General features: G+C 41.0%; 1 protein-coding gene across 2 annotated transcripts in view; it reads right to left on the bottom strand.

The window, feature by feature from the left end:
- Positions 1–25,285, bottom strand: part of LOC137295028 (WD repeat-containing protein 64-like) — a 53,916-nt gene extending 28,631 nt beyond the window's left edge. For both annotated transcript variants that reach the window (XM_067826286.1, XM_067826287.1), the window contains exons 1-12: positions 24,972–25,285; positions 19,048–19,178; positions 17,438–17,543; positions 9,561–9,667; positions 8,804–8,833; positions 8,107–8,217; positions 7,314–7,531; positions 6,875–6,917; positions 5,637–5,740; positions 3,085–3,218; positions 1,785–1,912; positions 1,330–1,414 (exon numbers count right to left, since the gene is read on the bottom strand). In XM_067826286.1, coding sequence (XP_067682387.1) covers positions 1,330–1,414; positions 1,785–1,912; positions 3,085–3,218; positions 5,637–5,740; positions 6,875–6,917; positions 7,314–7,531; positions 8,107–8,217; positions 8,804–8,833; positions 9,561–9,667; positions 17,438–17,543; positions 19,048–19,178; positions 24,972–25,125 — 1,351 coding nt within the window. In that variant the 5' untranslated portion in view covers positions 25,126–25,285. The remainder of the gene's footprint in view (positions 1–1,329; positions 1,415–1,784; positions 1,913–3,084; positions 3,219–5,636; positions 5,741–6,874; positions 6,918–7,313; positions 7,532–8,106; positions 8,218–8,803; positions 8,834–9,560; positions 9,668–17,437; positions 17,544–19,047; positions 19,179–24,971) is intronic.
- Between the last annotated feature and the right edge of the window lie 309 nt (positions 25,286–25,594).

Below are 25,594 nucleotides of genomic sequence, written 5' to 3'. Positions count from 1 at the left end.
TGTTTCTGTGTTGCTTGATGCTCATTAGTTTGTTTCAGATGGGAATACAGATGTGAGTTGACAGGCTGTCGTTATTATCTGTGGTTATCTGATTATGTGTTATCGTCTGTTTAATATCTATGACAGGCCTTATGTAAAGAAATAGGTTTTTGTACACACCAGAGCGGAGTGGACTGCATATTGTAACTGCTTTTGTGGATGAGGGGTTTTGTAACTGATTGGTTTGGGAGTGTGGATGTTGGGTGTTGATAATGGGGCTGGGTTCAGATGTGGGTGTTGATGCTAGAAGCTGTTGCTGCTCTCTCTCTCTCTCTCTCTCTCTCTCACTCTCTCTCTGTGTGTGTGCGTGTGTGTGTGTGTGTAGGGGTATTAGGGAAGGACAACTTCTGGGTGTGGGTGTTTTGGAGGTGGTTGTGCGTGGGAGTTTGGGACGGCTGTTGGATGTGGTTGTTTGGGATAGCTGTTGGGTGTGGGTGTTTGGGTATGGCTGTTGGGTGTGGGTGTTTGTGATAGCTGTTGGGTGTGGGTATTTGGGATAGCTGTTGGGTGTGGGTGTTTGGGATAGGTTTTGGGTGTGGGTGTTTGGGTATGGCTGTTGGGTGTGGGTGTTTGGGATAGGTGTTGGGTGTGGGTATTTGGGATAGCTGCAGGGTGTGGGTGTTTTGGATAGCTGTTGGGTGTGGGTGTTTGGGTATGACTGTTGGATGTGAATTTGGGTGGTTGGGATAGCTGTTCGGTGAGGGTGTTTGGGATAGCTGTTGGGTGTGAATTTGGGTGTTTGGGATAGCTGTTGGGTGTGGGTGTTTGGGTATGACTGTTGGATGTGAATTTGGGTGTTTGGGATAGCTGTTGGGTGTGAATTTGGGTATTTGGGATAGCTGTTGGGTGTAGGTGTTTGGGATAGCTGTTGGGTGTGGGTGTTTGGGTATGACTTTTGGGTGTGAATTTGGGTGTTTGGGATAGCTTTTGGGTGAGGGTGTTTGTGATAGCTGATGGGTGTGAATTTGGGTATTTGGGATAGCTGTTGGGTGTGGGTATTTGGGATAGCTGTTGGATGTGAATTTGGGTATTTGGAATAGCTGTTGGGTGTGGGTGTTTGAGATAGCTGTTGGGTGTGGGTGTTTGGGTATGACTGTTGGGTGTGAATTTGGGTGTTTGGGATAGCTGTTGGGTGAGGGTGTTTGGGATAGCTGTTGGGTGTGAATTTGGGTGTTTGGGATAGCTGTTGGGTGTGGGTGTTTGGGTATGGCTGTTGGGTGTGAATTTGGGTGTTTGGAATAGCTGTTGGGTGTGGCTGTCAACTATGATTGATAATACTACATTGCTCACCTGTCATTAGCCTTTCGTGTTTATTGTCAAACAACATGGAGTATATCCTCTTTTCACCTGGCCTTTCCTCATTGTCTGTAAATACCTGACAATCACAGGTAAATATTTACACAATGCATCACATAACCTTCACGTTTTACACCTGTGAATTCTGGAAAACCACAGGAAAATATCTTCAGTGCATAATGAGTAAGACAGCTGTCAACATTAATTCAGAAGTGCATTTAATGGTGTCTGCAGCTTAAGGAGAAGAATATGTTTGACCAATAACAACATTAAAAAATTCTTTCATAAATAAAACACAATAAAGCCCAAAGACTGGTGAGAGAATTTACCTTCAGACAACTGAAAATGTTTGCTTGCAAACAGGTGATGGCATTTACCTGTACACATGTCAGAATATTTACCTACAGGCAGTTAAGAGGATTTACCTGCAGACAAGTGAGAGTATTTACCTGTAAACAGGTGAGTGTGTGTATATCCCACACCCGGAACACCCTGGCAGTGGAGAGGCTGATAATATGCTGGTCTCTCTCATTACAGGCTATCTCTATAATAGTGAACAGGTGACCGAGAAGTTTACCTGGAAATCAAATGTGTCAACATAAAAGATGCACACAGACTACTCAACCAGACATCTAAACAGGTACAGCTGGAATCTGTCATGGACACTAGCATTCAAATCTGGTTTATAACAAATGTTAGCTACATTTCCTAAATATAAGACCACCAATTAGACATAGATGACTAGGTTTCCTGCTAAGCCGAAATTAAATATTACTCGAGGTAATTTAAGTGGAATTAGATATTACCAGAGGTAATTCTATGTAGTAACTGCATGTAGCATTATAATAGGGGACTTGTAATAAAATGTTGACAGTGTTCTCAAGTTAAAACATGATCTGGGCCCCGTTTCACAAAACTCTCATAAGCCTAAGGTCTCGGAACTTTTCTCGTAGCCTTTGCACCTCCTATGTTACAGTATGCCAGGTACAAGAGCTAAGAGAAAAGTTACGAGATCTTTGGCTTGCGAGAGTTTTGTGAAACTGGCCCCTGGATGTCATATCTTATTAATCTTTGTAGATCTGCGAGTCATGTACAGACAGACATTTCATTTCTTCATTACTGATGTCTCTACGAAAATTCTGAGGTAGTAGGTGGAAAATGATGACAAGTAATTATTTTCTTTCACACTGGTTATCAGTATCGAGGTCTGTATTGGTAGCTAAGCCCTCTCCATTGTTATCTAATATTTAAGACATTTTCTGGTGTGGATACATCAGAATATTATAAATGGCTTTTCAGAACTTTGAAACTTTTCATCTGTAGTTAAGAACAGCTGATCATGACTTCAATATATTTCCTTGAAATGAGATTGTTTTACTCATATCTGACAGATAACTCTCTGTTCTAATATTCAAGATGGAGATTGTATGGTGCTCAGAAATGTCAGTCAGTATCATGAAACAGCCATTGTTTCTTTCCATTCAGTGCTGCTTGTTTGGGGTCATTTTCAAGAGAAATAGAAATCAGATACGTGATGAGCAATGAAAATCCTGCCATCAGACAGGATGACTAAAAAGTTCACTTAATGCAATTTTGCAAGCTCTGACAGAGGGTCAGATTTCTAAAGGTAGGACATTTGAGTGATGATCTTAATGTATTTACATCAGTTTTTGAATGAGATTGGTGAAATCATGAGACTACTTCTTCGAGAACATATTGTTTTCTAAGCTGTACTTTGTAGTGACTTACCTGTCGGACGGGAAAATATATGTGGATGCCACACCCTGATGACCTTGTCCACTCCTCCTGTGGCAATGATGTTGGCCCTGGTGCAGTAATTGAAGCAGTTCACGCCCTTGGGGATAGACACGCCTCGCACCTCTCTGGAACATGGAACAACAGTTAAAGTGCAGCAAGTTTCCCATGGCTTGGGGAAATATGTTCTGTGTCTGACTGAAATTTAACTTACAGTATAGCAGAAACTATTGCTGTATTTATTGTGAAGAAAAGTCACAATTCTTTCATATATTTGTGGAGAAAGGCAATACACTGTCAACATTCTGCAGGCATTATTATGAAAGGAACATTCATCAACACTGGTTTTTAGAAAGAGAGGGGAAAATTGCCCCATAGGTGTAAATTCTACACAGGCAATGTCAGGGGTTCTTTTTTTATTAAAAAAAGCCACTTGCCACTGGGCAAGTGACTTATAAGCTATTAAAGTAACACATCCTGGCTAAGTTTCCACTTGCCCTGATTTTATGACTTAATCATGATGATGTAACTAAGAAAGAATAAACAAACATTGTATTTGATGTTATTGTTTACTGAACTGTTTATTGAAAAGTGACAAACAGCAACAAAAGGTAACACTAGTTCACTATGCAAAAATTAATGATTACATTTTGAGCAGTTATGAAATGAAATCCAAGTTTATTTGGAGTTTGAACCCATAAGTGGAAATTATCTAGTAGCCCGCAGACAAGTAAGGTAAGTAAGATTGCCAGAAATGAAAATCAACTCGTCCCAGGCGTCGGGTGATGGGATTTTTTAACCTCTGAATGTTGAGAAACATGTCTGGAATCCACATTAGTGCAGCAGACTGTTTCATCTGATTAAAAAAATATGTCCCAGATTTATTCAGAAATAAACTTGACTCTTTCTGGTACCATGCATGTATTATTGAGGGTAGAGGCTGGGCTGGGGAGATGTGGGTTGCCATGTTGACATCGACAAAATGTACTGGGGTAGCTAATGGTACCATATGGTTTAAGTATTACCAGAAAAGAAAACTGGCATTAACAGATAAATTCCATTTGTTATTTCATCTGTAGTACAAACTAAAATCTGAAAATTCATATTGTTTATCACTATCAATGTAATAAATGGGACATATTCCAGTCTGTCTAAGATAGAAGAAATGCATGCCAATCTGGAATGTACGATTGCTACCCTTTGTGATCATTTCATTGATATTGGATCTACTGTTGTAAAATGTTTTATACACCATTGGACTTTCACCCATTTCACCAGAAGCTTAACAGTGAAGAACAATTTCTTTAGTTTAAGTGGCACTTTTAGGAGTTGGAGATGTCTTTCTATATGTTAAGATATGATGAAAGAAACAATTGTTAAAATCCTAATGTACGGGCGGGACGTACGGGTGGAAGTCTTTCCTTCTATAGCTAATCAATTAACTGTATCATTAGGTAGGCCCAGTAATCATGACCAATGTATTCAACAACAACTTCCGTCATCGGAGTTTTGGATGTTGAGAGATGGTCCAAGGGAGATAACTCTAATCAAATATTTTACAACGCCCTGGCCCCAATATGTAATTTCCCAGGGGAGGTAAGTGTGCACCACGCATCGACTTCAGTTACTTCTGTTTACGTATTCCAGTGCCCTGTTCAACCGACACACTTGGGTCTAATTTTAAGATGGATGATTAATAAGGCATATGTAAAAACATACTGAGCCAGTAACAAGAAATGTTTATTTCGTGAGCAAATGTCATTAACATAAAACTGAACAGCGTTCATAACAATGTATGACTGAGACGTTTCAGAGTACTTTCTGACACCGTTATCAAGCAAGTGATCATTATCCTTAATGGATACGTCACTCTCATTGCGCTGAAGAAGTTGTTTGTACATATATTGTTGTTTACACATATATTGTTGTTTACACATATATTGTTATCCCTTCTTTCTGTCCAACTTCTAAATGCCTCTCGAAAACTCATTAACTTTGACAGTTCCGTTTTGTTCGAACGGTGTGTACGACGGTTGCCGGCCAACCAGGACACAAACTGGTGGATACAGCTTTTTGGCGTATTGCTGTGGGTGGGGTGCACACTGTTGAGACTCTAGTTTCAATGGTCATTTAACAAATTTTCAGGACAAAAGGGGTGGGGTGGGGTTTACAATGGCACTGGTTCAGCTGGAAAATACAGAGCGCCCGACGCACCAGTCCTTGTACAATCAGGTATAATCTACAACATAGACATAATCTCCCGGGTACAATATATAGTTCCAGTATCGGGTGGATACAGCTAACTAGGGACTGTATATAAGGAAATACCGACGACCATACGGACTCTGGGGCCCTTTTCACAGAGTTCTCGTAAGCCTAAGATCTCGTAACCTTTTTCGTAGCATCCGTAGCTCCTATGCTACCATATAGAAGGTACGAATGCTACGAGAAGTTACTAGATCTTAGGCTTACGAGACCTTTGGGAAACGGGGCCCTGGTTATTTGACCAGGAACGCTCTCACACCGGATCTGTTAGCTGTACTTACTCCGTGTCGTGGTTGTTGAGTCGGTCTAGTTCCTCCAAAAAGAAGGAGTTTGTGCTGCAGGGAGAGCAAGATGCGAAGCAACGAAGGTCGGGGAAATACTTCACCTGTAATGTATCAGATGTACTTGTCGATGATAGGACTCGGAAAACCTCATGTATATATGTCGGGGTTACACTACATGTATTATAAATGCAATTATTCTTCAGCGTGACAATCAAAACCTTGAAAATGACCATAAGTCAGTCAGTCAGTCAGTCATTCTAAACCCAGGGAAACAAACAGGTTGTAGATTATCCCTGCTAATAATACATTTCAGCGAATTATAAACAGAGTGTGCAGCACTACCAATGTAATGCTTTTTTACCATTCAGCGTAAGATGAATAAAACAAGTTATAATTTCTGTATTACAGTCTTAGTAGCTACATATATAGTAAACACCCGTGAAGAACTCGGTTAGAACTGGTCTTCAACAACGTATCAGTGTTGTAAAGGGCTTGGGGATTAACAATGTCATTCAATAGATTCGAATTGTTACAGAACGCCTTCGTAAAGTTGAAATATTGCAGAGTTCGGTGTTAAGCGAACGAATGACTGAACGGCTTATTCGTCTCTCCCTTTACAGATCATGTACTGTATCCAGACTTCTTCAGCACAGTCATGATCGATGTACTATAACATGTTACCTTGAAGCATTAACAGCATGTAATCCCAACTCTTAACAATAAAGACATATCATCTCAAAGAAAACTTCAGCAATAAGCGCATGCGGTTCAATTCCGCAAGCCAGGAAAATACTTCGTGGAATCACCCTAGATAAAACAGCGGAAGAAATCCCATGTCACGAAATATCTGTACCAAGTGTAAATTTCATCGAACGATTCTTCACGTGTTCCAAGTATGGTTTAGAAACCTTATATAATATATATAGCCAACTGAGTTAACCATTAGAACATATGTTACTATTAACAGATGGTAGTGATGATGATGATGATGATGATGATGATAGTGATGACGGTGACGATGATGATGATGACGACGACGACGATGATGGTGGTGGTGGTGATGATGATGATGATAGTGACGACGACGACGACGACGACGACGATGATGATGATGATGATGATGATGATGATGATGATGCAACGACGACACAACAGCAACGATGTTCCGTGAAGTGGAAAATTCGCACTAACGGGGTTTTCACTAAAGGATCATATTATTCCTTTTCACGATGTACCTTAAGCACCCAATCGTCATGAAGTTTTCGTCTCTGAATGGGACTGAAAAACAACAAGAACTGTCTTAGATTTTGTCAGTGATTCATATTTTAAGACACTTTATAGTTTAATAAGTTCTGTCTACTATATCTATTGGTTGATTCATTGATTCGTACAGTAAGCAACAAACGTCAATATAATTATTTGCACAACAGATAACTTGTTGAACTGTTCCATCAAGAGTTATTGTCTTGCCGACAGGCAAGATATTTTGAGATGAAAATATGAATCTATATACAATCTGTGACATTTCCATTAATTAGTAACAAGGTTTTGTGTCACAGTTTGGATTAGTGCCTGTTTTAGTTTAACATACTGTTAACCTGCATGTCCCAGTGTATCTGAGAGCCTTTATCAGAGTTGTTTCATGCGCTATTTTGAATTAGCAAATGAACTCACAAAGTCATTTTGTTGGGATCGATGATGAGGTTGTTCTGCGAGTTGTTCTTCTCACCCTTCGAGTTCTTCATCGTCATGTCTTTGGCGGAGATTGTGAGGAGGTTCACGTAGCCCTGGTCGTCGCCGAAGAGAATCTTGTCCTCGTGAGGCGTGGTAGATGTAGGGATGTTAGTCATACACTGGGGCGAGTGCTCAATAGGCTTGATTGTAAAGATTTGCTGAACATGGAAAATAAAAACCTTTCGTGAACAGGTTCTTCAGAGGCATTTAGAAGTTGGGATTCTAATATAAGACAAAATGTTATGGATGTCGACATCTTCTTTAATAATCCTCTTATATCCTGTTCAGCTGTAGTCAACGTCCACCTGACGAAGGGGCAAAGGAATAGCCCAGAAACGTTGTGTAAATAATAAAGAAGTTGACATCCATAACATTTTGTCTTATATTTCGTGAACGTTCCAGTACTACCCTAACAACACTGAATGTGAAGGCACATCATCTTCATCATCGTCATAGTCGCCATAACATTTTGATAAGCATCGACGTAATTTACATCATGTCTCTGAATCTTAAATATATATAATAAGTAATACCCACATAATAATATATTGCCTTCGTGCCACTGTTTAGCTACTCCCGTTACGCACTCTAAGATCGTCAAGTTATGACAATTTACGTGACGGGATATCCTACATGTGTCCAGTCTCTTCTCAAACACAAGGACATGGTCATCAAATCCTCAATAACAACCGCAAGTCTAAATGACACGATGTTTCAGTCGTTGTAGACACACCTGATTCTTGCCCTTTGCTCTGTTGTCCCAGAGGGCAATACTCCTCTCTGTACAACACGCAACCCTCCGGAGCACGGGGAGGTAGTCACAGCCGGTGGCCCACGCTGGCTCCTGGAGGATACGGGAAACACACAACGGTTAATACAACACCGCAGCAGTACTTCACAAGCCCCTCCAAAATGACTGGGTTTTGCTATTATTAGAATATAAATAAAATCGTACAACTGGAAAATACAGATACTGATTTATTAGGTCACTTTGTCGTAGCTTCTCAACATTGAATGAGTACAACCAAGTGATGAGAGGTATGGACGTTACGAGGGATATACATTACATATATTTAAAATCGAAACAAATTCACTCTATAATAGACAATGAAGCAACAGAAGAAAATAATTAGTTATCTGTACGCAGTTTTGTGTTTTCTAATTCTGATGCCCACAAAGGCTTGATGTAAATGACAGTTCTCATCAATCATTTGTGAACAGGTCGCAGTAGACCCATTATGTGAGCCTCCTGGATGGAACGGATGGCCAGGATCTGTGGCTTGGTAACGTTTCTCTGTAATTCAGTGGTCATGATATCAACCACTTGTTTGCCTCTCCAATATATTTACACATCTCTGCCATGTAGAAGGAATAATGCTGATAGCGGCGTTATAGAAAAACAACAGAACATACACACATACAAAACTTACATTGATGTCGATACAAGCCTGAAGCCGAAGCTGAAAAACAAGTAGTGGGCTGTTACGTTAAGATTACAGCATTACTGGATGTCACGTACCTGTTGTAAGGCTGGACAACACATACCAGTTGAAATCTTACATACAAGTATGCTTACATAGCAGTTAACAGTTGAGTCAATGGGATATGTCAGAACTGGACGTACATTTCTTCGAGTGACATTATAGAAGTTAGGACGTAAAATATTGACCAGATTTTAAGGACGAAAACGTCTTTGTTTCGATACATATTCTTGCTCCACTGTCGTCCCGTTTGACATGGTACAAGAATCAGTGAGACCTGTCCTAGAATATGTATTGAAATGTCACATTCACAAAATAAAAGAAGTTGTTATCTATAAAGTTTGTTCAATATTGAATGCATAATGTCGTCCCCAGTGGAAGACACGATTTCGAGTGTGTGACTGAGTTGTGTTTAATGTCTCTTTGAAGTCATATCCACACGCCATGGCCTAACATTGTATGTGGTTATTGGATGTTTAGCTCTTTAATGAAATCCACGAGCTCAGCTGTAGTGATAACTGAGAATAATTATGAGTACAAACACACGATCACTTGATCCTTAGACTCTTAAGGGGCGCAACTCTGCAGTGACCTGGAAGTACCTATTCCGTGGTGTTTCCCAGAGATCATTGGCAATAACAAGTGACATAACCTTGCACAGATCATACCCCATCTCCTCCCTTCACTACTGACAGAGTTGTCTCACCTTGTTTGTCCAGATAGAGAGGGCACCCTTTTGTGACACCGTGACGTAAGCATCAATGGCGGGGACGTATTTCAGACACTGTACAGTGTCTCGTCTCTTGCGGTCACCTAAACACGAACATAGAAAATACTGTTCTGTAACAATCGTGATGACACAGTGTGGCTTCTGTTAGGTATGATGGACGACCAAGTCATAATGCCGGAGTCCCAGGTTCGATACACCCTCTGATAAAATCACGCACGGCATACTTATTGAAATATTACATAATTCTAATTTTCCCACGGGAACGACCCCTTAATAGGTTGGACAAGAAAAGGAACAAATACCAACAATTCAACATCATAATGTTTCCCCATTTCCAGTCATTTTAATCATTCCTTGTGAGACATCTCGTGGGCGTGTTTCATAAATAGTTCTGTCAACAGCTATAAGATGAAATGACATTTCACTGAGATAATATTTCAGGTTATAATTAAGTCGCAATACATGTACTGTAATCTCATTTTCCAAACCAAACACTTGACAAGCAAGAACCTTTTCATTTGAATGACTATGAGGGACCGGGGTAGAATAGGCCTTAAGAGACCCAGGCTTGCCATAAAAGGCGACTGTGCTTGTCGTAAGAGGCGTCCAACGGGATCGGGTGGCCAGACTCACTGACTTGGTTGACATGTCATCGGTTCCCAGTTAAGCATATCGATGCTCATGTTGTTGATCACTGGATCGTCGAGTCCAGACTCGATTATTTACAGACCGCCGCCATATAACTGGAATATTGCTGAGTGCGGCGTAAAACTAAATCACCCACTCATTTGAAGAAAGTAAGGAAAGTGGTAATAATGATAAAACATTTTAACAAAGTTTCATTCATCTAGTAGCTGACTGTATATTTCAGGTTTAAGAATGAAAGAATCAATGAATGAATGAGTGACTGTGAGTTTGTGTGTTAGTGAATGAATGAATGCTTTACATCTCACAAATTGTTCTTAATTCACAAAACACGACATCCTTCCACTTGATTACATCTTCATGAGGTCAAGTAGAAGTTCGTGCGTGCTCCCTCCGTCTACAGGAGACCTGTATGAGCGCCATTTCCTCACAGGAAATGTGAACAAGGTTGGTAGGTGCATGGAAGCGATGGGGGAAAACAACATTACTCCAAGCACGCGAAGCCCACGAAACCAGTCACGTTCGTTTTCTGCCGGTTCACGTGCAATTTGCACCACGTCGAGGAGAATAAACCCCCTGGATGAAGCGTGTTCCATTAAAGCTATTTTCAATCCGAGTGACACTCTGAACGACCGCGCGGAGTTACGATCTACTTGTCCGTTTCCTTATCCATCGATCTATTTTGGCCGGAGGATCTGTTTTTCTGACCATCAAGGTCAAGCACATGACAAAAGGAGATGACGTCTTTGATATCCAACATGGTCCCCGATGCGTTAGGTAGACCCAGCTTTGGCTTGTAGTTGTAATCATACATTTATACGAATCTCAAAGTATGTGTTCGGAGATATTGTATATTGTAGTGAGCTTTATTCATGTGAGTTACAAGTGTGACCCCGTGGAGCATGTTCCTTTGTAGTTTGGGTATATCGATGGGGCATCGAATCTTGGTTCGCTCCAAATACGATCCATATATAGACTTCTTGCAGCATATCTAGAGTTCTGACCACCATACCAGTATGGTAAACGTTAACGATATTTAGTATTTGAACGTTGTCTTTTCCGATGCGTTTAGTGACGCCAGACGAAAGTAAATTTTACACAGGCACCTGTTACGTAAAAACAACATTTGAAACCTAAAACATACTACACATGTGTTATACATGCCCGATTTTGCTAGCGCAAACTTGACGTAAAGCCCGTGAAATTTTATGCCGTTATCGGCTTGCATTCCTTTATTCACAATTAATCTGGAAGGTTTAATGTTCAATATTCTACATCTCCGTGACTCTTTAAGGCACGTCCTGTGACGCGCCGCACAGCATGCAGAAATGTCCATACTCCATAACTGACCCACTTGTGCCCCAGAATTCAACATGACATTTCAAGATCTCGCGTGACCCAAGTGCTCTGCAACCAACCGCCGTGTGAACGTCGAATTCAGTTTGAACTTAATGGCTACAACCCCTTGTACCAACTAGTTATACAGTGCGCATGCCCTTTAAATCAGCTGTGATATTACCGATACATGCCTCGTTCCAAGCAACACCAACCCATCCACTCTGTAGCCAGACTTGAGGTTTTCATCAAAGTGCCAAGTGGACCAGGATCACCAGCGTAGAAAGCCACCTTTTTCGTGTTTGCCTGACAGGTTGCAAAGGCTAATATTTAGAAAGTATTGAGGGCTTGCACAACCCTTTTCGCAACAATCTTGTGTGACCCATTTTTTTAATGACGGTAGCTACGCCTCTGATAACACTGGGATTTGAATCAACGGATTGGATACCACTTGATGTAGGACTGAAACTTTCGTAGCGGCCTTAATCCTTAATCATTCTATCGCATCCTTTCTTCTGTTTCTTGAAGCCTTTCATACGCAATATTGTCAGATTGTCTGGCTCGTTTTATTCAGATCTACTCTCACATCATTGTGTGTTCGTCAGAGAGCACTTGTTATTTCATTGTTTGTACAGTTTTCATCCACTGATTATTTCTTATTGACTTGTTGTACGATACAAATCAATAGTGGCCGCTGTGAGTGAAATGTTTGACGCCTGCTAATCTTCACTATCGCCCCTAGGTGGCATTCCTGTCAGTCGTGATTCAAATCAATCCTAATGAACGTAGCTCTTTAAAAGACCCTATTGAAATAACCTGGACTTTACCAACAAAGGCCACCATGATGACAGCTTCCACGCTTTTCGACATATATTGTCCCGAACAAGTGGCCAATTTGACGACAACACTGGAAGGACTTCCACCACGCGCCACCTAACGCGCGGATTAAGGATAATCTGGGTGTATGTTCCACAGAGAAGCTCCCTATGTCGGTGACTGACTCGGACCAACGCGCTATTGACACTACAACAAACTGGTTGCCTAAAGGTACGGCCCGTGGCCCCGTCTCCTATAGGGTATGAAACAAGGTGTTGTGCTTTGTCCTGCTATAATAATACAAAGGTCTTGTCAAACGAGCACCTATATGTACAGTGACGTCGGAAAACTGTCTCTCAGTGTCATGAACTTTTCCCAAATAAAGCGCCTCATTTATTGTGGTGCCACATGATTTCTTCATGTTTGTCTACTTGAACACAATGTGACAATGCATGGCTTATGCCGTGGACCTCATGCTGTAAAGATTATACTTTTTTTTCTTTTTAAGTCAAAATGACGTACTTAATTTCATTGTATGAAACAGAAATGTACAATTTTCAAAATCTGCTTCTGTATGGATTATATGAGACGGGACCTGGTATTACACGGTTCACAGTGAATTCACGATACATGTCCCTATGCCATTGTAGCCCGAGGTGGACCCGAAGTGGTGTGGCGAAGGAAGGCACTCTAAGATTCCTCCCCTGTGAACAAGATATAGCCTCAAGCTCCTGTCTAGTCTGGACGGATTTCACGCTTGAACTCCGAGGTCCCTACGTTCGAACATTATATTATTTGTAAATGTCTTCGTTCCATTTGAGGGACTAATGGACGTCAAAGATCGTGGCGTGAAATATAAAAGATCAGTGATATTAACTCTAGTTACATCTGTACAGCGCATTATACCAGACAGCGTGTGTTCCCAGCGTGCAGATATCAACACATTCAACGAATTAGTGTGTTTTCAGAGCCATTGGGAGTATGCAATACAGGCTCTTTGTCCGATGTTTCCTGGCTTATTCTCGACATTCGTGGTGAATAAATAAATCGAAACCCAAGAAACTCTGACAAATAACTAAATTGAAAATCCACTCCAATACACAAAATCACGATAATACACAACCCAAACCGGTATGTCGTCAGACTACAAGCATGAAAGCCCACTGACGAATCGCATACACCTGACGCAAAACATATACCACCAAGTCCCCTACAAACATCAGCCGTTTACGACAGTGTTACATACATAGTTCTTTGCGGTTGTCCAGGAGGAGCGAGGTTCTCCCACTGACACCACTAACGTTCTGGACCCGTTGCTGCAGCACTGTGACGTCATAGTGTCGTTGCTTACAAAGGTTCTGACTAAACGATACATTTTAAAGACCAGGGTCCCGTTTCACCAAACTCTCGTAAGCCTAAGATCTCGCAACTTTTCTCGTAGCATTCCTACTGCCTATACTGTAACAGAGGTAGTGGGAATACTGAGAGAGAAGTTATGAGATCTTAAGCTTACGAGATTTTTGTGAAACGGGACCCAGTCTCTTGAATATCGCACACTGAACGTTGTTCTGGTACTTATGTATGAATTCCCCACAAATCTGTGCGGGTAAGACTCCGTGGCTTGACTTATTGCAAACACCACTAAATCGTTGCTCGTATTGTCAACCACTGTTTTGCGGTATGTCAACATAAAAGGAACACATCAGAGAGGATTGATAAAACAACAAACAAGGAAACATGCCACTATGTGTTCTTCACTTTACGCTTCAATATAGAAGTACAATTTTTAAGTTAAAAAAATGTAACGATTGTCGTTCGTTTCGTTTATGTCCATTCGATGCAAGAATCTGTTAAGACTGTAAAATGAATTGTTCATATCCAACATCTTTCTGATTCAAAATATAATTATATAAATCCAGACACCAAACTGTTTGTAATCGTATAACGGTACCCGCCATTGCGAATAGATTAAAGACCCCACGTCAAGTTACAGGGTCGCGCACACAGAACCACACACATAGCAGATTTATTACATCAATGTGAACTCCCTCACCCGTGTAAACAACACAAGCCTTCACATTATGCTGGAGGAGTGTTCTGCCGCCTGTGAGATACTCGACTACAATATTAGCCACTTGAGTTAAATATATGGACGGTGTTTATGTGCTTCCTGCAAGCAGTGGAATGTTGGTCTATTCGAGCCACTGGGTTCTCAGCAATGTTAGGGGTATGGCGATTCAACATAAATCAGAGGTGAAGATCTTGTTGATAAACGACACCGGGGTAATTGATGCCTTAGTAAATAGCAGTATTGCAGAAGACTTGGGACTTCAGTGCAAGTACTCTACGATAGAGTACAATAAAACAAGGCTATTTGATAGCAGTAAATTGTTGTAAAGTAAATAACCAAAGCGCTTCATTGTCATCCAACCTTGACATTGTCGAAAACGTCAAGTGGGTAGACGTTATATTACTACAGGAAATACGGAACTGTTTACCTTGAATGTCCTAAAACGTATTAACTAAAATCAAATACTTTAATTTTTGTCCCATCGGGTTTGTAAAGTATTTTCAATAATAGCTGACGGGGGTTTTTAGACGGAAGTAACATTTCTACGAAAGACATTTTCCGCATCACCTTGATCATGTTCGCGTCAGTTTAGCTTGAATTTAACCTTAAAAACATATTTTAAGAGCAAAATATCACTTAAACATCAAAATGTGTCTGCTCAGTAACGTGATTAATTTATTTTGAACGGATACCATGTTAGCAGTTTTGTATTTGATACTGATAACCCACGGTTACTGCAGGAGTCGAGTGGTTAAGTTTCAGCACGTCACATTGAAGACCTGGGTTCAATTCCATATGTGTAAAACGTGTGAACCTATTTCTGGTGTGCCTCGGAATATTGTGGGAATATAACTAAACGCGATGTAAAATCCAACTCACTTAAAATCTTCAGTTTTTCAGTTTCCACTTGACTCGGGACATCAGGGGCTAATGGTAAGAACATTGATTTGACAGCACCATAACATGTAGGTGCGTTTATACAAGGCAGAAAGCACTGGCATCACTTTGCACCTTTTTTCAATTGTCAGTTAAAATGGTTACAACAAACTACCCTTTGATCAGACGGAGAACCAAGCACACTCATTCACTCGTATTAGTTTGGGACAGTCGGGATGAAATTTGTTTTCCTTTTTCCCAACATAGATGTGAGTCAATACTGATGCCCCTGGAATTCCCCATTGATTTCTTAAAGAAACACACACACACTCATTCAAGTTGTTTCCTCCCCCACTCCATCACTGTGTAGAGCCGGGACAGACTTCTTTATGTCCTTTTAAATAGTCAGGCCCTGCATGACAAATAATTTCGGCGTCAAAGTTCAGCCATGCTAACATTCGCAGCTCTTGATGAAGGAGCTACTGCTCTGACAATTTGTTGGCTAACAGAATTAAACATACACAATTAAAATGTCAAAGGTCTTCAGCGCTGTTATAATCAGAAAATAAGACATCCGGTAATTCACACGATTACTTCTAGACGGAGACAGAGCCCTCGTAATGTCAGCCTCCTGGCATCCTAGACGACGCTAGCAATTGTAGGGGCGTCCCAAGGGGGGACAACTCCGCTAAGCTGCTGGACAAATGTAAGTGCACGTGCAGACACGCGCAAAAACTATTTGTCAAGCCAATCCAGATGTCTCGGAGAAGAAAGTGTCGAAGGAAATACCCATGGGCCGGAACTAATCGCCATCTCGTATTGGACATCACGCCGAGTGGGGTAATAGCTTTGGCAAGGGGAACTGTAATAGCTGCTTAATGCGCAGACTCGAGAAAATGGCGACCAAGCCTCCTAACTCGGCCCTGAAGGGAGCATTCATTGTTCATTTATGTCACAGCAAGGGTCGGCGGGGGCGCTTGCAATATTAAAGGCACCATTATAAATCCATTTAGAATTATTGATATTTCATGCTTGAGTGGCTCCAAGTCAAGCTATAGATGGAAGGTTGTGGAGGACTTAATCCACTTTCTTCCAGACTTGATTTGTTAGGCAATCGGGGCTGATTGTTTCAGTTATCATATTCATAATGCGAGGTAATTGAGTGATGTCCGGGGACAGGGGCGTCGCACACACAACTGCGCCTCACATAACACAATGTGTTTTGCCACTCAGACTGGGCGCTTGCGTCACGTCACTCAATGCAAAGTCCCTTGGCTCCGTCGGAACGTCTAAAGTTGATGTTAAGACATTATGCAGTTCATTCAGTCGAACATGGGGTCTCTTGGGGCGCACTGGGATCATTTCAGAAATAATTAATCATACTCCAGTTAAAAATGCGTAAGTGCTGTTAGTTTTCCCTTGTGTATGAAGCATAGTAGCGTGTTCAGATTCCGTGCTCTAATTGACAATAAAGTTGTACTTTATAATGTAGTCATGTACACTTTGTATTTAAGTCAACACTTAAAATAGTTAGAAATAACCTCGCTAATTCTTGGACTAAATATGCAACAATGGATTAACCTCTCACCTACACAGCGTCTTGCTGTAAACACGTATTGGATACGTTCTGGAACAGGTTTGGTATGTGACAGGCACGAGTAATCTTTCACTTTTCACCAATCTGTCATCGAATAACTACATAGTTAGAGTGTACTGCCATGCATACACACTGACGTCAGCCATCTTACTGTAAACTACTCACACCTAGTGCTGCCGGTCAAGTCGGTAGAATGAAAAAAATAGTATAAAAATATATACGTTAAACTCTAAAACAACAGAGCTGTCTTGTTCTGCTCACACGAGAAACAGATGAAAGAGCTAAGATCAAGAAAGTCGTCCGTGACAGTCTGACCTCAGGTCAGTTCCATGGAGTAGCTAACCAATACCCCTGTACAACCTGACACATGTTTGACACGAGTTACATCAAATGGGTTCCTCTCACTATGCGTTTACGCGTTGAAAATGCACACGGTAAAAGAAAAAAGCGTGGGATAGTAACACCCGATCTAAAAATGCTTTCAGATTATAAAAATATGAAATATGGTCGTACCTGCAGCCTCTCCTATTCTCTTTCTCTTGGACACCATGAAGACGCTGACCTCCTCTCCAACCGTCATCTCCTCTTCCTCCACCCCAGACTGGAAGTACCCGAACAGCTGGGGAAAAGGAATATTCAGACATAAAATGCAGTGTAACATGCACTGTGGGTCGTAACGAGATTTATATATTTCGGAAACGTGAAACTGCACCACAGAAGTAATGACAACGGAGGTGTGATAACATGACAAGAACAGAAGGGTCATGCATATTCATGCGACCAATATCAGAACCACGGACTTCGTTTTAGTAGAAGACCGTAGTATCCGGCATTGAATTACAGCGGTGTAAGCACTACGACTGAGAATGTTTTTGGTGTCAGAATCATTTAGTTTTTCCCGAACCGTTAAACATGTTCTCAGGTGACCCTGTCCAGCACATACTCGTTCAAGTCGCTACCTCTGTTACCCTGTCGAGGCCAGTGTGTATTCCGAAAGGCATAAAAAACATGACATGAAAATGTATGACTATATCATGGTATATTTCTCATAAGAACTTTAGATCCATGTATCGATGATTTCTAGGTTTGTTGATTATCTATAATTCTCTTTTCTGATACAGTAAACCCATTTCATGAAAAGTTTCATGTTTTATTCACCCCGCAGTGAACCTTATCACGTCCTGACCGTCAAGATATGTATCACGTCATTACATCGTGTATTGTTGTATTGTGAACTACTGATGCACATGTCAGATGGTAGGTTAAGCATAAAGTCGTTAACAATGTCTCAACTGAAACTACCGAGACATAACTTTCTAAGTCTCAGTTTCTAACTTCAGTTCAGGGCCATGCATAGAAACTGTATAGCCGTATTTGTAAATATAGGTGCAGGTTTTATCATTAAGACTGAGCATATTGTTAATGGATATACAACTTCTTTATTCTGTATAGGCGACATTTCCACGAAGATTCTAGTGTTGCGGTCACACAAGTCAAACATTCGAATGTATGTCCAAACGAATTCACAGAATATACATGTTATATAAAAGCTGTATCCATAAAATTGTCTTCATTCTTCATCTCTTCAACTTAAAGAATGTCAGTCAAAGACGTTTTACGATTATTTAAACGATAATAATAATAATAATTTACGATTATTTAAACGATAATAATAATAATAATTTACGATTATTTAAACGATAATAATAATAATAATTTACGATTATTTGAGGTATGTTAATACAGCTGTTTACACGACAGACTTGGTTATGCAAGCAACACTCCTGTTCTTATGTTTGTGTAATGTAATAAAAAATTCATTATCTCTCTGAAGTTATGAGTTTGTCAACCTGAAACTGTCTAGCGATCTTATATATAATTGAACCGTTGCTTCCTTACAGTACAAGCCTGTCTTTGGTATCTTTGTGGTCGGTATTGTGGTCATTACAAGTTCCAAGTCTATAGTCACCACCATTCGTAGCTCCTCGCCTCTTCCTTGACCTGCCCTTGCAGGAATGCCACGAGTACAGTTACGAAAGTGGTCATCACGTCCCTTCTGCATGGAACGCTGCAAACGGTTGATTTACAGGGCTTTCTTTCTGTTAGACTAATTTTTCACTTACCTCGCTCCAGTCAACTTTGGCATCTGGGTTTGTGGATATCTTCCTGTAGATCGCTTTCAGATCTTGGTTCTTGATGTCAGACCCGAATAATTCTCGTATCTTCTCACAGAATTGATCATACCTCAGGTTTTCTACAACACACCGCAGACTGTGAGAGATGGGGTTCATACAGGGAGTTAAAAACGCTAACCCAGCCCCTTGATAGTAATGCTTCCAGAGTGATTGGTATGTTTTGTGATGCACTGAGAGTTCTTTGATTCCCCATAGAAGTGAAAAATAAGCGTTCACACTTTTCCCCGTTTATATTAATATATAGATATGCAACAAATATGTAGCAACGCTAAATCAAATTAGAAAGTTGGTCTTAAAGCCAGCATCAATTTTCAAATATATTTCCACTCTATCTGTATAATCTGAAGATGACAAGATTTTACATTGTTTAAGCAAGTTTATGAAAATTCAGATTCAGACTTAAGTTGTATAAAACTGTATGAGAACCTATACCGAAACGTCGCGATTGTTAAAATATAGAAGGTGATCATCTCAATGGAATTGTGTCGTCTCAATGGAATGTCTGCCAATTATGAAGTTTAATATGTAGATTCAATATTTCATCTGTGTCCATAGATGATATGGTATTCTATAACAGGAATTGCGGATCAGAATAGTTCCCTAGAAAGCAGTTCTTAACGGTTGGTATGAAGTGGCAATTTTCTGGGGCGTGTGGTTACGCTCCGCGCTTCAATGAGTGCTGTCGTATCTCGACGGCGTGGATCACTGCTCATAATATCAGTCACTGGTTTGTCTGGTCCAGCCTAGATTATTTGCAGGCAGTCATTATTTATCCTTAATATTGAGTGGCGAGTTAAACAACAATCAAACAAACCAAGCACAATCAGATGTTGATGATATTGATGGAATATTGCCAACGCAGAGAACAATCATCTTTCCACATGCTCTATCATCTACGAGGACCCATTCTTCCTGATAAAGACTCTTACAAACTTAAGAGGCGCGTGGTAATTGTAGTCATTACAAACTTGATCAAACCTTAGTCAAATGTCCCCCTCGTCAGAGAATGAATATAATGATATCATAAACATGTCGCAGACAGTCGCTTCTGTCGAGCGAACAGTTATTTAACGCCCCCTTTCAAACTATAAAATCGGCATTAGGAGGAGCATGATTTAGTTTCGTCAGGAGGGTTGGTAATCGACTTAAACCTCGATTCGGTGGCAGTTCCTGGTATGTGTGGACAAAGAATACAATATAATCTGCTTTCTTTGAATTTCCTTGCTGTTCCTGGTTCACTAAAAGAAAGTGACAAGCCAATGTTAAGACTGTCCCAGAAGTGACGAAACCGATTTGGTTGGGGTTTTAATTTGATTTACACTGAAACAGATATAATATCCGAGTCCCCTGGGGCCCCGAGTCTCCAGCACTCTATTGCTTGTCGGAAGTGGGCGAGACATTGATTATAATGTAATCCACTGGTTTGCCTGTAAATTACAGGCCAACATGAAACGGCGTGAATATTGATGAGTGCGGCGTAAAACGACATTTCTTCCTTTTCAATAATGTCTAGTCTGTCCTTGTTGTCCGTGACATATTTTTTTATTCAGATCATCTGTATTATTGGTAAATGCTTTTCATGTGTTTGTTAATGTTTGGATTAATACCCCATTTATTACATCTCTTCAGATCCTATCCGGTCCGTTAAAAGGCCGTGCATTTAATACTGTGAGTGAGTGAGTGAGTGAATGGGTTGGCTGGACATCGTCTGTCATATCGGAATATACAAGATGACGACGCGTAAAGACAGCGTGAACCTGATTACGATTCTTGCTGTGTCCGAGATATGTGGGTCAAAACCCAAAGTGATGCATGTTCTAGCTGATTAGGACGAAGATTAAACCTGAGATTACGACCATGTTCCTGACAATCCAACAGACAGAGTCACAGAAAATCTGGGACTCGAACCCACGACCAAGGGTGAGTGAGTGAGTGAGTTTTACGCCTCACTCAGCAATATTCCAGCTACATGGCGGCGGTCTGTAAATAATCGAGTCTGGACCAGACAGTCCAGTGATCAATAGCATGAGCATCGATCTGCACAATCGGGAACCGATGACATATGTCAACCAAGTCAGCGAGCCTGAGCACCCGATTTTGTTAGTCGCCTCTTACGACAAGCTGAGTCGCCTTTCATGGCAAGCATGGGTTGCTGAAGGAATATTCTACCCCTGACCTTCACGGGTAACGGATTCTAGCTACTCTGGTTAACAATCATTAGAATAGAAGACCGTCTTTGTCCTACGACCAACAGACAGACAGAGACAGACGGATAGGGAATTAAAAACAGAAGTTGGAGTTCAAGAGGAGTTCCATCAAAGCAAGGAAACAAACGTAACCAAATACTATTTTACAAGTGTCCCGACCTTCGGAACCCGACAGGGAAGACATATGAATATTCCTGTGATATATCAATGTGATACGTGAAACAGAGACTTCTGGCAGTGGTATGTGTACGATCCAACTGTTGTAACCTGTTGAATAAACCATGAGTAATATGCATAGACTAGCATGCTCCGAGATTTCCCCCTGGCACTCTACAATTCAAGTTCGTTGTCACTTGATCTGTAACACAATCCACATGACAGATATATACTTCATATCCTATCCTATAACGCAAGGGGACACAATAATACAGTTAAAAAGTCGCGTTGTTCCGAGTGCATGAAATCAGAACCCTATGGCCGTATACAATGAATATATTAAGTACCCCCCATTGCTTCAAGACAGATGAATTTGCGGTAGGAATGCCTTACAGGCTTTAAAAACTGTGTAGTTATTCAGGATCAAGCAGTAAATTATATTTCTTAAGCGGGCGAAAAAACAGTCTTGTGAATTAGGTCAGACGGAACATAATGCTCCAATCTTGTGCTGGTGTTCTTTTCTGTGAATAATCAATGTGGACGAAGCAATTTCCGTTCTGTACTGCTCAACGAATGGTAGGGATGACGGTTCAACGTGTTCTGCGGAGAAAGTGGTTAAGTTGAGTTGCGAGGTATGTCGAATACCTTACAGTATGGTCTTCAACAGTGGTTAGTTGTCTTTTTGCTTTAAGAGGAAAGATCTCAGACGAATATATACTTAAACACTAATGGAGACATGCGTGAGATGTATTTTCGTCTATTTCTTTCAGAGCTTGAAGCAATGTATGAGGTGAAATGGTATGTGGCGTTTCTGATTAAAAAGAGCGCTGGGTCGGGGTTGTTAGCTTGTCACACCAAATGGCCACGAAAATACAATGTGCGAAGTCAGTTTCAAGTGTCTTCGGAACACCTTGCGAAAAGGTGACTTAAAGCCATACTCACTAGTACTCATATTTTCAGGGATCGCCCATTTGCTGTTCATGGAGTTCGGGATTGTGGATTTTTGTGTGATTAAAATGAGAAAGTCACTTATTTGTTCATTAGGTTAAACCAGGAAAGATTATTGATATGCTGGAAGTTCCGGTAAACAGGTTAAAACAAACTGCGTGTCCTGAAGCAGTGATCAACCACATATTGAGTCTTCCTGTGTAAAATCAAACCAATAGCGAATCAGCACGAACTGCACTTGTATACGCCACTGACATGTGTTGAGTAGTATATGTGTGATCAGATCGTTAATCAATACATTGACAGGGTTATGTGAGACAGGAAGCACACTCCAGCCACCACGCTGGGGAATTGTTTCCTGTAAATATGAGCTAACGAGGAATCAATGTGTGTAGACAGGTCAGGATGATTAAAGACAAAATTGACCTCGGTAGATCCTAGTGAAAAGTGACCACATGGGGAGGTCGCTGTCTGGGACGTTCAGCGTCCATATCTGCATGGGAGTAGGTGTATGGGAATGCTTGCAAGTCGAGATTTGTAGACAGCCGACAACGAACAGAGAATGTGTGTTGGTATAAAATGTGGACAGTAAGTGGTCAGCATTTTTTCCGGGTTTTTACGACCCATCCATCAAACCCGCTAAGCGCTACAACTCTCCCAAGTCAGTGATGGGAATCGAAATAAGTTCCTAGCACTCATGAGCTGGTCTACTAACTATTGCCCTCTCAGTCGCACATAATGTTGAAAGTGAAACATGATTTGAACGGTTTAGACCGTCACTGCCCACCAGTCACTTCAACCTTTTAAGGTCAGTGAATATATACATCTGTAATGCAAATTTCGGCTTTTGTAACATTCCTACTTCAGAAAACAGTTGCGTAACCAAATGAGATCAGTTGTTATTCACATGGTCTGATTCATATCAAGGAAGTCTAAAGAAATAGATTCAATATTCTCTCACAAGAAAACAACGATGGCTACAATTGCGAACCTTGTCTCAGCTGTCAGAGCTCATATTTTCAGAAAACTGATAGCTGTTCCCGTCAAGATGCTGAGGGCAGCGGGGCTGGGACTTGGCACGTGGAATAGCATTCTAACGGCGAAGTCGATGCTCATGGTGTCAGTCACCGGATTGTCTGGTGCAGACTCGAGTAATAACATATTACAACGTCATATAGTTGAAATATTTCCGAGTACAACAACTGAAACACAGTTTGTTCTGACCTTTACGACATTCGACATACACCTGCTATTCATCATCATCATCATCATCATCATCATCATCATCATCACCATCATCATCATCATCATCATCATCATCACCATCATCATCATCATCATCATCATCATCATCACGAACAACACCATCAGCATCATGCAACAAGTTTTTTTTACATTTACTTACATGTCCATGTTTGTTTTCAAACGAATATTGAAACATAAAATCTCAAAATGGCAAGTATGGGAAAAAATAATAGGAAGTGTTTTGTGTTTTCGTAAAACGCATCAGCTCCTAAGCTGAATTACTGTAATCGTCTAACACTGATCGATTTCGGAACGGCCCTGCTAGAGGTATCGTTTACCGCTTATTCAATCGATGATTGATCGGATCAAACCCACCTATTTAATATTAAGACTATATGTACGTGTTTCTTAGTCATGGGTACAAAGCGACTGACGGGCACATGGGAAATACGAATAGGCTTAATATAATTCCAATAACTTCCATTTTGAGGCAGTTCCTCGACAGTCATGAATGGTTCATACGATACATGCTCATCCAGGAAAAAACAGGGTCTGTCTAAACTTATACTGTAACATGTTATGGTATGTATATGTGTATTATGTTTCCGTAAAACAGATTTGTACAGCATGGTGAAACTTGGAAGATACAGGGTCAGCTAAGACAACCATTCAATGTGCAAATGATGTATGACGCATATAATATTCAAATGATACCCATACTTTCATGTAAGGTTCACTCGAGGGTGACACAACAAACATAACTCTTGAGGAAAATATTAGTATAAATGTCGGTATTTCTCATAAAATCCATATTTGCATGTTCTTACGAGTGGACGGTTTCATATATATATATATATATACTTTAAATTTGAAAAAAATCCCTTTTATTGAATCCACCAAACCTTGATCAGATTAACATTTAATCGGCAAAGTAAAAATATGTAAATCGTTTTAAACCCAAAAGTTCATTACACAATATTCAAAATAGCCACTCATTTTAATATATGCATTAAGAAGTGATCTTGTAAATGACCCACCTGAACCTAACGATACGCTACCTACCCCCATCCTCCCTCCCAACCACAACACACACGGTCGCCCCATCCACCTGCCCCCCTTTCCCTACACCACACACACACACACACACACACACACACACACACACACACACACACACACACACACACACACACACACACACACACACACACACACACACACACACACACACACACACCTCACACACACACACACACACACACACACCCCTCACACACACCTCAGATATACAACTACCTGCAATCATCTGTCGACGTTCCTCAGGGGTAGCTTCTGCCCCCTGGTATGTCATATCCTTGATTAAATCCTCAAACTTGTTGAGTTTGTTCTGAAACGTCCCGAGGGTGTAAGGACGTCCCTCCACGGCGGATTCTCCTCCGTACAACGACATCTTGAATCCGTCCCCCTCTCAGACACACCTGGGTTCCATTACATAGAGGTCCTCTCCCCATCCGCCAGTGTGTTACACACCATCCTGAAATTTCAGTTGACTAAAACTATTGACACCGTTCACCGTGCTTCGTTATTCTCCAGCTCTACTCGAGCGAAGACTAACGCGACCTAGCAACGGAGCTAATCTCCCTTGCCCGCCGATATGCGGTAGCGCCGCTGACGGGAGAAGATTACCCCCAGATAAGCGACAGTGAGTGGGGTACCTTCACCTGAGAGGGTGGGTAACAGTTAGCTCGTACATCTAGTTGTCAGCGAAATCAGCGGAAATCGAACCGGTGCGACTGATCGAATTTCGGGAGCTGTTTACACAATGTCCAAATCACCGCTGTCTGTACCTACGATCTACTTACTGATAGCAATACCTGTATAAACAGCTGCCGCTATCAGTTTGCAACAAAAACATTCTG

This window comes from Haliotis asinina, chromosome 8 (assembly GCF_037392515.1).
Source record: "Haliotis asinina isolate JCU_RB_2024 chromosome 8, JCU_Hal_asi_v2, whole genome shotgun sequence".
Lineage (NCBI taxonomy): Eukaryota > Metazoa > Mollusca > Gastropoda > Lepetellida > Haliotidae > Haliotis > Haliotis asinina.
This window is presented reverse-complemented; position numbering and strand designations above follow the sequence as displayed.